The sequence below is a fragment of the Sorex araneus genome, chromosome 5 (assembly GCF_027595985.1).
Source record: "Sorex araneus isolate mSorAra2 chromosome 5, mSorAra2.pri, whole genome shotgun sequence".
Lineage (NCBI taxonomy): Eukaryota > Metazoa > Chordata > Mammalia > Eulipotyphla > Soricidae > Sorex > Sorex araneus.
In genome coordinates this window covers 88,412,044-88,423,241 of record NC_073306.1, presented here as the reverse complement: position 1 = coordinate 88,423,241, position 11,198 = coordinate 88,412,044, and the positions used below count along the sequence as shown (strand labels likewise).

The 11,198-nt window shown below is 49.7% G+C and overlaps 1 protein-coding gene across 1 annotated transcript; it reads right to left on the bottom strand.

The window, feature by feature from the left end:
- On the bottom strand, nucleotides 1-1,322 carry S100A9 (S100 calcium binding protein A9). Its single transcript, XM_004620037.2, has 2 exons — nucleotides 1,161-1,322; nucleotides 1-319 (listed from the first exon to the last, which is right to left on the bottom strand). The coding sequence occupies exons 1-2, from the start codon at nucleotides 1,299-1,301 to the stop codon at nucleotides 98-100; spliced, it is 363 nt and encodes a 120-aa protein (XP_004620094.1). The 5' UTR covers nucleotides 1,302-1,322; the 3' UTR covers nucleotides 1-97.
- Nucleotides 1,323-11,198: the final 9,876 nt, after the last annotated feature.

Below are 11,198 nucleotides of genomic sequence, written 5' to 3'. Positions count from 1 at the left end.
TTTTGGCCCCCATCACTTGACCCCTCAGCCCGTAACTCAGGCACGTGGTAGGTGGTCCTGGAGCCTCAGTTGAGCAGGGCCGTGGGCTGGTTCCTGATTAGTGGCAATGGCCACGTCCATGGCCTTGACGCGCCTCCCCGAGCCCCGGCCCATGGCTGTGGCCAGGCCCTTTGGGAGTGTTCTTGTGCATCTCCTCATGGGAGGCGACAACCAACTTTGCCACCAACATGGTGAACTCCTCGAAGCTCAGCTGCTTGTCTGCATTCGTATCCAGGTCCTCCATGATGTCTTTGAGGGCGGCCTCGTCCCTGTTCTTTTGCTGCAGGCAGGGGACAGAAGACAGTCAGGGCGCGCTGCAGCCCAAGCCCAGCCAGCAAGGGCAGAAGAGCCCTGACCTCTGAACCTCAATTCAAAGATAGAAATGACCCTGGACTGCATGTGCAGCCCGCGGCAGGCACTGAGCGCGTGTCCCTCAGCCCCGTCTCACCTTCTGCCTGATTCCAAGTGCAGCTCAGAGCTCTGGCTCTCTCCACTTTACAGGAAAGAACCGAGGCCAGAGCCTTGCACGAGGTCATGCAACTAGGAAGGGGCAGGAGTCCTGCCCCCTGAGTGCTCGGCCTCTTCCTGGGAGACGGGAGGCAGGTGGGAGGGGAAAGCTCTTAGAAAGGGCACCGAGTTTTTACAGGTGATGAAACTTGGGAGCTCAAGAGAGGAAACACTAATTCCCAGTGGAGCCCTTCCCTGACCCTGCCTCTCCCTTCCTGGAAGGTTGCTGAAGAGTGACACTCGGAGCATGGGGGGGGCCCTCTGGAACACAGGGTGGTGGTGATCCAGAGAGAAGACCATGTAGTGTGCCCGCCCTAGGGACCACAGAATCTTGGAGGAGGGGTCTGAGGAAGCCAGGAAAGCTGTGAGGGGCTGGAAGACCCAGGAGAGGGAGAAGGGGACCCCACCCTACTCAAGTTTCAGCTGCCTGGCTCACCACCCACCCCCATGCTTTCCTCTCTCCTGCATTTTCCATGACAGAAAGAGGGATTGGGTGGGACCCCCAGGGCCAGGTCAGAGCATCTAGAGTCTTCTCCTTGACCGTTGTAAGCTGCAGCCCCTCTTCAAATAGAGCGAACTGCACGGCTGGGTCTGTGTAAGAAACTGTGCCTCACCTTGAGGAAGTTCGGCAGCTCCTTTTTGACCAGGTCTTTGAACTCAGCGTAGTTCAGGGTGTCCGGGTGCTTCAGCCTGGTGGAGTACTGATGGAAGGTGTTGATAATGTTCTCTATGCTGGCCTCCATCCGCGATGCCATGCCGACTGCTCTCTCCGTGCACCTGTCTGAGCAGCAGAGAAGCTGGGGTCAGTCTCATGGCACAAGGAAAGACCCTCACACAGCCACGGCCCCTTCTCAGGGATGCCAGCTGCCATGCAGGGGAGGTGTGGAATAAAAGGCCAGTGCCTGATGCACCACACGCAAGTCAGAAACAGTTTTTGAAATATTTGGAGAGTGACAACAGGCAGAAGAACGTCTGAGACGGGAGACCCCAGTAGGACCTGAGGTGGGAAGTGGAACGTGTGGATGAGTCAGGATGAGTTATGAAAGGATGCTGAGTTAGGCGAGGAAAGTGAGGGAGAGAAGAAAGAGGCGCAGGCCGGCTCCAGCCTGGGCAAGGTAGCAGCTCACTTACCCAAACCAAGGAGCTACACAGAGGGATGGCCATGGTGCTGCAGGCCCAGCATTTATAGACAGCCCATCTGAATATTGCCTCACAGAGAGCAGTGTGGCAATGGGAGCTGGGCTGGCGCTGCCAGGAAGGGGGTGGGAGTGGGACAGGAAGTGTTCACAGAGCACTTCTGGCTCTTTTATGAAATGCCCAGCCCAGGCCCTGCAGCTAGTTCTTGAGGAAGCTGGTAGGTTAGTTCCCTTCCCCTCTCCCTGCCCTCCAAGACAGGTCCACTTCCTGCTCCCCCCACACCCAACCCTGCCTTTGAGGGTGGGGGGAGAGGGTGAAGGCACCCCTGGAGCAGGGCCTGAGGACCCTGATGCCCAGGAGATGTGTCAGGCCTGTTGGTGCCAGCGATGGCCAGAGTCTGCTGGGGCTAGGATTTGAGTCCAGGTGACACGGACCCTCCCAGGAGATCACCCCTAGGTGCCCGTGAGCACTGAGGCCCAGAGAGGCATGAGGTCCTCAGAGGCCTGTCTGCAGGCACCCAGCTTCTCCCTGGGGCAGCCTGCTCCCCGCCAAGTCACAGCTCACACAGGCTGGAGGAAGCTCTTTGCTGCAGCTCTCTGCGGAGTGACCTACTCGGCCTCACTCCCTCACCTCCTCAGGAAGACTCCTGAACACAGCACATCCTGGAAGTGACTCCCAAAAGCCAGACCTGTTCCGTGTATCCCCAAAACTGTGTTTTTGGTGCTCTTACCCCATGAGTACCCTGGCAACCTCCTGGCTCCATCAGAGGCCAGCTTCTCTAGGAAGCCCACTCTACTTTCTCACTTGGAATTCCTCTCTTCCTTCCCACAATTGCTCCATCCCTTCCTCCACTGCTTTCAGCTTATTTGCATGCTTTATTTTCAAGGATACTTGATGTTAGACTTTGCAGGCATCCCTGACTCCTGCTCACATGCTCCCTAGCACAGAACCCAGGACAAGCCCAGGAGACACCCTCACCTTCAAGAACAAGCCGTGTGATGTCCCTGCAGACTCCTGCTCCTTGACCCAGAAGCCCCAAGTGAAGTCCTGCGGAGGTCACCTTACCGTGACCTGTTCAGCCTCTTCTCACCTTCAAGGAGGATGCTTCTCTTCCACCCCACAGTCCTGTGGCCCAGTCTCTCCCTGAAGGTTTCCCCCACTGCCCGGCCTCTTCCGAGTCATGATAGTCCCTCTCAGATCTCTTACAGCTCCCAAGTCACCCACAGCTTGGAACTGAAAATATCAGATGTGAAACTGGTTAAAACTTCAGGCCTGGGTTAATAATCTGGAGTACATCGGAGGGTGGCAGGTTAGCCCAGCGCACACCATAATGCAAACCATAATGCACAAAAGGGGGAGCACTACCTGCACAGAGTCAGAATGCAGAGGGAGAGGAGGGCAAAGAAAATGGTAGGAGGTGGCCTACCATTTGGTAGGGAAACTGGATCATTGGTGGTGGGAAATGTACACTGGTGGAGGGAATAGGTGTTGGAACACTGAATGGCTGAATCCCAATCATGAACGGTTTTGTAATGGTCTATCACAGTGATTCAATTTTAAAAAAGAAATGTTCAGGCCTGCATCTAGAGAGATAGTATAGCAGATAGGGCATTTGTCTTGCATATGGCTAACCTGGTTTTGATTCATGTCACCCCTTTTAGTCCCCTGCACCACCAGGAGTGATTCCCTCCCACCACCTGAGCAGCGCCAGGAGTAAGCACTGAGCACCACCAGGTGTGAATCCAAAACAAAACAAACAAACAAAACAACCTTACACCAGGAGGCCAGGGAGGTAGCTCAGTGGCACAGCACTTTCCTCACGTGCCAGAAGTACAAGGTTTGATCCCCAGCACCAAAAAATAAAAATAGTTTAGACCAGCTGGGGATCTTATGCAAATTATTTAACCTCCCTGTACCTTACTTTCTGTTTTAGTGAAAAAAGATTAATAACAAAACCTAAGTTTGCAGACAGAGAGTGTACACATCAAGCTGGAAGAGTAAATAAGGCGTGTGATCATTCTCCTTCATCTCACTTACACAGTGTCAGCTCAGCACCTACTGTGTTTAGGTGGTAATGCTCCATGGCAGAGTGACTTGGTGCATTTGTCGTCATTAGTGGGGACCATGTCATTCCCCCACTCATTTCCCTAATCACACTTTAGACTTCTGGGTGTTAAGGAAGGTGCTCGACACTGTGCCAGGGACAAAGGCATGTGAAGGCAGAACGCATGCTCGAATCAATGAGCAAACTCTCTCCCAGTGAGTGACGGCACCAGACATAGCCTAGGAGGACATGACCAGAAATTTCAGGTGCAGTCCCTCACCAGGTGTTCCCTCCACTGCATGGAAATCACCAGCTTCCAGGTGCAGATAGGGGCAAGCAGAGGATGCCCCACACCTGTGCTCTACAGGCCCTCAGCCTCAGTTCTAGGCAATGGAAGCGCCAGCTCTGTGTGTGCACCCACAGCGCCCTCTGCTGCCTTGCCCCCAGCACACTTCACCTGAAGAGCTGAGACCAGCCCTGTGGCAATTGACTCCCCCTTTCTGAGCCTCACTGGATTAATCACTTTAGTAAAGTAGGTTAAATTAATTAAAGTACATTAACAGACTTGCAGACTGAGACAGTTACAAGTAGATTGAAGATTTTGGTAAATAGGGGTTCCAAATCTTCTGCACCCAGGAACTCATGCACCCAGGAACTCAGGCATGTGAGCTAAAAACTATCATCCCCACCTGCAGGGGAGCCTGTGTCCGCTGAAGTGGTTTCATCGGAGTTGGGGACACGGGAGACAGGTGGAGACTATGGCAAATGAGAATATACAAAGAAGCCTACTCAGGGACAAAGCTGCAGGCTCCGGCTGCCAGGTAGGAGAAGGGAAGAGAGGGCTGAGTCATCTGACAGTCCAGGTAATCAGAATTTTTGTGTGACAATTCCTGATCGTTTGGCTGTTCGGGTCATTTCAAGCAAATCTAAGAGCATGAGCATCGAGGTTTGGTGTGTGTTGGACAGTCTCCAGGTGTAGACAGGCAGGGTGTAACCTCAGCTCTGCCTCCAGGATCTTGACTGTCATCCTGTCACCCTGCTGGGCTTCCCCCCACCGGTAGGAACACTGCACAGGATGGAGCAAGAAGCTGGCTCAGGATCTCTGATGAACGCAGGCCGAGTGACTGCACATAGCTGCCACACAGCAAGGAAATGAACAATGAGACATGAGTGCTGGTCTGTAATGGTGACTCTAAGTTAATCATGGACTGTGACCATGTGATTTCAGATCAGACAGGAGCCTGCAACAGGGCAGCCCACACAAACTTCCTGGCACATGTCTCCATATTCCCCAGCTGCCAGTTCCCTCTGCCCCTGAGGGAGTCCAGGAAGTGCCCAGGCTTTGTGTTCCAATCACGACCTTCGTGTCTTACTCTCTCGGGAGAGTAACTCCTGGAGAGAGGGCTTCTTGCTTACTCCTCCCCAGGTGGAAACTTTTGATAGGAGAGCTGTCTGCTACACGTTTGCAATAAAAATATAGGCCTGGCTTGATTTTGATGGAACATATGCTTAGAATATTTTTATTTCCTCTAATTAAGATGTTTGCAGCACATGAGAATGTGCATAGCAGAGACCAACAGAAGTAGGTGTGATGGGTGGGGACCTGGGTAGCTTCTGGCCGGGGATTTTAAGGGAACACTGCTGCCCCATTGTGGGCAACCTTCCTCTTAGTCAAAAAGCTGAGAAGCGATGGTTCTGGGATTTTTTTTTTTTTTTTTTTTTTTTTTTTGCTTTTTGGGTCACACCTGGCGATGCACAGGGGTTGCTCCTGGCTCTGCACTCAGGAATCACTCCTGGCAGTGCTCAGGGGACCATATGGGATGCTGGGAATCGAACGCGGGTCAGCCGCATGCAAGGCAAACGCCCTACCCGTTGGGTTCTGAGATTTTTAAGGAGCGCCTTTGCCCCCTTGTGGACAATCTTCCTCAGCACAGCCTGTGGCATTTCTTTGATCTGTGCCTCAACATTTTTTGTTCTCAATACTCTTTCATACTTGGAAAAGTTAGCTCACAGAACTTTTGAAGATGTGTATCATAATTGATAATATTTGCTATAATATTATTTTAAATGTATAAAATATTTATTAATTCATACTTAAAATAGCATGAACAAACCCATCATATATGACCACATTTGAAAATAAAATAATTTTTATTCTTCAGAAAAAGTGGAGTGAAATAATTTTTGCATCTTTAATACGTGTTAAGAGAATATATCTGAATTATTATATATATCTTCATTCAGTGTACTCTTAATAAGCTTTTTGTGAACAACATTAAAAATGCCAGCTTATGCACGCGGCCGACCCGGGTTCGAATCCCAGCATCCCATATGGTCCCCTGAGCACCGCCAGGGGTGATTCCTGAGTGCATGAGCCAGGAGTGACCCCTGTGCATCGCCGGGTGTGACCCAAAAAGTAAAAAAAAAAATGCCAGCTTAGACCGATAAATAGTTGTGCATGTATTTTTGAAAGGCTATAAATATACACCATAGATAGGTGTATCTATTTCAAAAGTACGGTGGTAAATATAAACATATATCTATCTATTGTGTATATTTTTAGCTTTACAAAAGTATAGTGGCAAATATTCTTCATGGCTACAATGCCAAAACTCCCTGTGCAGATTTCCTAAACGTTAACTGCCATGTAAAGTCTGAAACCATTCCACTGAATCCTTTGTACTTGTTACAATAGAATCCCAGGGTCTGTAAGGATATTTGGGGGAATATTTTTATCCAAGCATGAATTTGTAATGTTGCATACTGTTGCATACATATTTTTTATTTGAAAATATTAATTGTTTTACATACATCTTCTGAGTGCTGATAACGTTGTTTCAAATCACGTGTATTTTATCACCAGTGATCACATTTAAGTTTTGACTGTCTGGAAACAAACTCAGAAGAGCAGACAGAGAGAGAGTTTCCTTTTTCCTTTTTTGCTTGGAACCTGAAGAATTATTTTTCTATGTTTTTGAAGGGCATCTCAAAAGTGGTGCTCAGAGGCCACTCCTGATGATTCTTGATGCTCTGGGACAGTGGACAAAGTGGATGATTCTCCAGAGGCCACATAGTTCCTGGGTCATGTGCACACTAAACAGGAAACCTAACCACTGTGTGATCTTCCAGGCCCCATAAATGTCCAGTTCTATTATGCAAATTAATTCCTTTAGCTGTGTGTGGTGACTCCCTAAAATAAGGCTGATAGAAAGGGCACCTTTGACCTCTGCCCAGCAAGGTGGGTTACAAAGAATGAGAGACAATTCAGGTGACAAGGTAGCCTTGACAACCCCATTCATTAAACACAATTTCTGCTCCCTGGATCCAGACACGTGAGCCACTGTCCTGTCAGCAGGTCATTAAGAATTTGGACTGGAGGCTGGAGCACTAGTACATCAAGTAGGTGCTGGTTCCATCCCACAGACAACTGGTCCCATCCCCAGCACCTTACATGGTCTCCAAGCCCCACCAGGAGTGATTCCTGAGCACTCCCAGGGATGGCCAAAATCAACAAGAGTTCAGACTGGATGGCCAGGACATAGCTAAGCAGGGGTGTAGTATCAGTGAGATCCCAGTGCCGATTCTTGGAACCTCTAAAAATAATAAATAAATACCTTGGAGTTCAAACCTACTGTGTGATCTTGCATGATTTATTTGATGGCATTGTGCCTCACTTTCTGTATCAGTAAAATAAGTTAAATACAGGATCTATGTCACAGACAGAGACAGTACACATCAGTTGGGGGGGGGGAAATCAGTAATGCTCTGAACCCAGAATCTCAACCCCGAGCTTGCAGGCACACAAGGACTGTGACACTGATGCTCTGACACTGACGAGAACCACTGTGTGCAGAAGGGCACGGAAGGAAAAATGCACAGTGTGACACAAGCACTTGACTACTGACTGTCACCACATTTCAGGGCAGAGACAAGCCAGCACTGGGGCAGCTGCATTTGAACAATTTCTTCCCTTGGCTCAGAAGGCTATTGGGGGGGTGGGGGGCGCCAGGGGAGGAAGGGCAGGGGGAGCTTGAGTCCAGGCTGTCAGGCCAGGGCTGTATTGTGAGATCTGAGCCAGACAGGCTATTCTGCACCCCAGAAAACAAGCACCCAAACCCCACCAGACTCCAGACTGTTTGCCAAGGCCAGACATAGAAACAAGGGAGGGAGAAAGGTGTTCTTGGGGAGACCCAGAGCTCTGAGTCCAAATCAGGGACAATTTTCCATTTTCCTCGTTCTGGATAGTGGCTCTGGATTTTTCCTCTGCTGTGTTGTAAAGACACAAACAAACCCACAAGAAGGTGGAGGCACCCCCAGCAGGACCCCCTGGCTTCCTCTTCCCCCAAGGCCAGGCTCAGGATGGGCTGTGTCTGTCCCTTCATGGTCCTCCTACATTGGGCTGTTGCTTTGATGCCAGGGCTGAGCTTAGGTGCAGTAATAGACCCTCACTCGTCCTCAGGCTCTGTGTCATTCCCCCTAAGGGGCCCTGAGAGTTTGCCACAGTCCAGGGTCTGACACCCAGGCCCTAGCAGGAGGTTTTCAGACTTTAGGGTGGCTTTGGGGGATTGTTTCCACGCCAGAGTTTCCGTCTCTCAAGTGAGAAGGTTGGATCAATCAGTTCTGAAGTCATGGCTCCTATTGGATTCTTGCTGGTTCCACAGTGACCAAGTCGTGCTGATGCCTTTCCCTGCTACCCTACCCCCACCCCAGCGATGCAGTGAGGCCCCTGCCCGCAGAGAGGCAAGACCCCTGGGTCCAGGCGGCTGTCTCTCCTTCCCTGCAGCCCTTCTTCCTGGACACAGCCTTTGCCTATGTCATCAGATCCCTGGGTTCTCTTCCATGAAGGTTTCTGAAGTCAGTCTCCTGCCACAGAGCCCCTGACATGCCCTGCCCCACCCCATTATCCCCCCACACACACACCCTAGACTCACCCTGTGTGTCTGTGAAGCAGAATGACTGGTCAAGACAGGTAACAGGCACAGTAACCTTAGACTATTGTTTCACCCGCTGGGCACAGCCTTACCACACTCTTGCCTCCCGTGGCCACCCAGAGGCCTCAGGGTGATAAGTCCTGTGACAGCAGCACACTCCCTGCCCCTGCTGTGCTGCTCAGACCCCGCTGTTCACAGCTGGTCCCTCGGTCCATGGCAGGTCCCTCAGCCCACAATGGGTCCCTCAGCCCACAATGGGTCTGAGACCACCTGTTCTGGCACTTCCTCACCCTCTGCCTTTCTGGGAATTCACCTGCAAAAAGGCAAACCTGCAGCTCAGGGTGGCATTCCCTGACATCTGGGTTCCAGGCCTTCTCCTCTCCTGTATATTTCAACCCCCCTTTCCATCTTCATTATGTCCCTAAGATTCCAGATCCTTCCAGAACTTTCTGGCATACGTCTTCATATCCCCCAGCTACCAACTCCTTCTACCCCAGAGGGAGCCCAGGAAGCATCCAGGGCTTCCCAGCCAGGGCCAGTTTTGTGTTCCAGTCACAACCTTTGTGTCTGACTCTCTCTGGATGAGTAACTCCTTGAGAGAGGGCTTCTTGCTTACTCCTCCCCAGATGAGAACCTGAGATAAGAGAGCTGTCTGATAAACATTTGCAACAATAACATAGCCTGGCTTGGTTTTGATGGAACCTATGCTTAGAATATTTTTATTTCCTGTAATTAAGATGTTTGTAGCACAAGAGAATGTGCATAGCAGAGACCAACAGGAGTGCAAGGGTGTGATGGGCGGGGACCTGGGTAGCTTCCTGGCCAGGAGAGGGCTCTGGGATCTTAAGGGAACACTTCTGCCCCCTTGTGGACACCCTTCCTCACCACAGCTGGTGGCATTTCTTTGCTCTCAATACCCTTTTAAGCTGTAAAATAATCAGACTGCTTGCTTATGTGAGTTAGAACTGAAAATGTTTACCATGTTAGAAATCTAAAGCATTTAAAATAATTATAAATTAATTTGAAATAGCATCAAAATCCCATTATATATGAACACACTTTAAAAGATAAGTAATTTACACTTTTCAAATAGAAATCTATGGGTTTAACAGAGAGGCAGAAGGTAGGGTAGGTGGCAAGAGGGAAGCTGGGGACATTGGTGGTGGGAAATGTACACTAGTGAAAAAATTAAAGCATTGTATGACTAAACCCCAATCATGAACAACTTTGTAACTGTGTGTCTCACTTTGATTTCTTAATAATTTTATTATTTTATAAAGTAGTTCACAATATTTCTTTACATTTAATACTTAAACACCAATCCCACCACCGTTACACCTTCACACCATCGTATTTTGGGTGTTTCCATCCCAAACCCCAATCCCTGCCCTAAAGCAGAACCAAAATAATATGTTTTGTATTGTTTGTTATGAAAAACCACTGAAAACGTTACAAAAAGTATCCTTAGAGGAAAGAGGGTGCGGATTGTTGTATTCCACCCAGGGACCAGTAAGCCCTTGTATAAGAGATCACTAACATGTTGTTCAGAAGTTGAGCCTTGTGTGCGTTTATATATTTATCTGTAAAAAAAAAAATTTCCCTCTAAGATTGATTGCATCCTACTTTGAACTCCATCAAATATGGTGCAGTACTCTTGAAGTATGGGTAGGGTGTGTGGTATGAAGCGACATGAAGCTGCAAATGCAGCCTCATGGTCCAGCAATGGGTTCAGTCAGGGTGAGGCTCGTCCCGAGCATTTGGAAAGCACCTGTGAGCATGGTGGCAGTTGAATTCTGGATGTTTTCGGCAGTCAGAGCTGGGTCCCCAAGTCGGAGCTGGGTCCCTTGCGGCGGGGAGTGCTCTCCCCCATCCCCTTCTGGGGCACCCTGAGTGAAACAGCCTGGCTTGAAGCCCAGAAGCATGATTGTGGCGAGTGTCATGTTATACTCCCTCACAGGAGAGAAGGACTGTGATTTAATTTTTTTTAAAAATTATGTGCTGGAGCAATGGTACAGAGGGTAGTGCATTTGCCCTGTCCACAGCCAACCCTTGGCAATCCCCTGGTTCCCAGCATCCCTCACAAGTTGTAACTGTGTATCTCACTGTGATTAATTTTTTTCATCTATAGGCTGGAGCGTAGGGCACTTGCACAGAGCCAACCCTTGCTTCCCAGGACCCCTCGTAGGAAGCACTGCTTAAGCTAAGACACCATGGAAGCAAACCATGTTCCCCCTGCTTTTCTCCATCCTCCCATCTCTCTGCTCCTTTTCTAAGCGTGCCCTTCTATGCCAAGCACTGACGAAGAGACAGAACCAGAAGCTGTCCTCCTGAGATGAGGAAGTCCTCGGGACAACTTAGGATGGTTCTTGGAGAGGAAGAGGGGCTCTGAGGCTCCATTCTAATCTTGGAGAGTCTTTGAAGAAGCCAGGCTGGAAGAAAGTCTCGAAGACAAGCTCAGAAGAGAAACATCAGGCTGAGGGATGGAGGGTTGGGGGGTGACTGGTGGTGAGGAATTCAGAGTGTTCTGTTCAGACCTGGGA

Excerpts from the sequence above, each read along its gene's own strand:
- S100A9 (XM_004620037.2), bottom strand. The coding sequence starts at position 1,301 with ATGGCATCGCGGATGGAGGCCAGCATAGAGAACATTATCAACACCTTC. Across the intron at positions 320-1,160 it reads AGCTGCCGAACTTCCTCAAG|CAAAAGAACAGGGACGAGGC; the intron begins GTGAGGCACAGT and ends CCCTGCCTGCAG.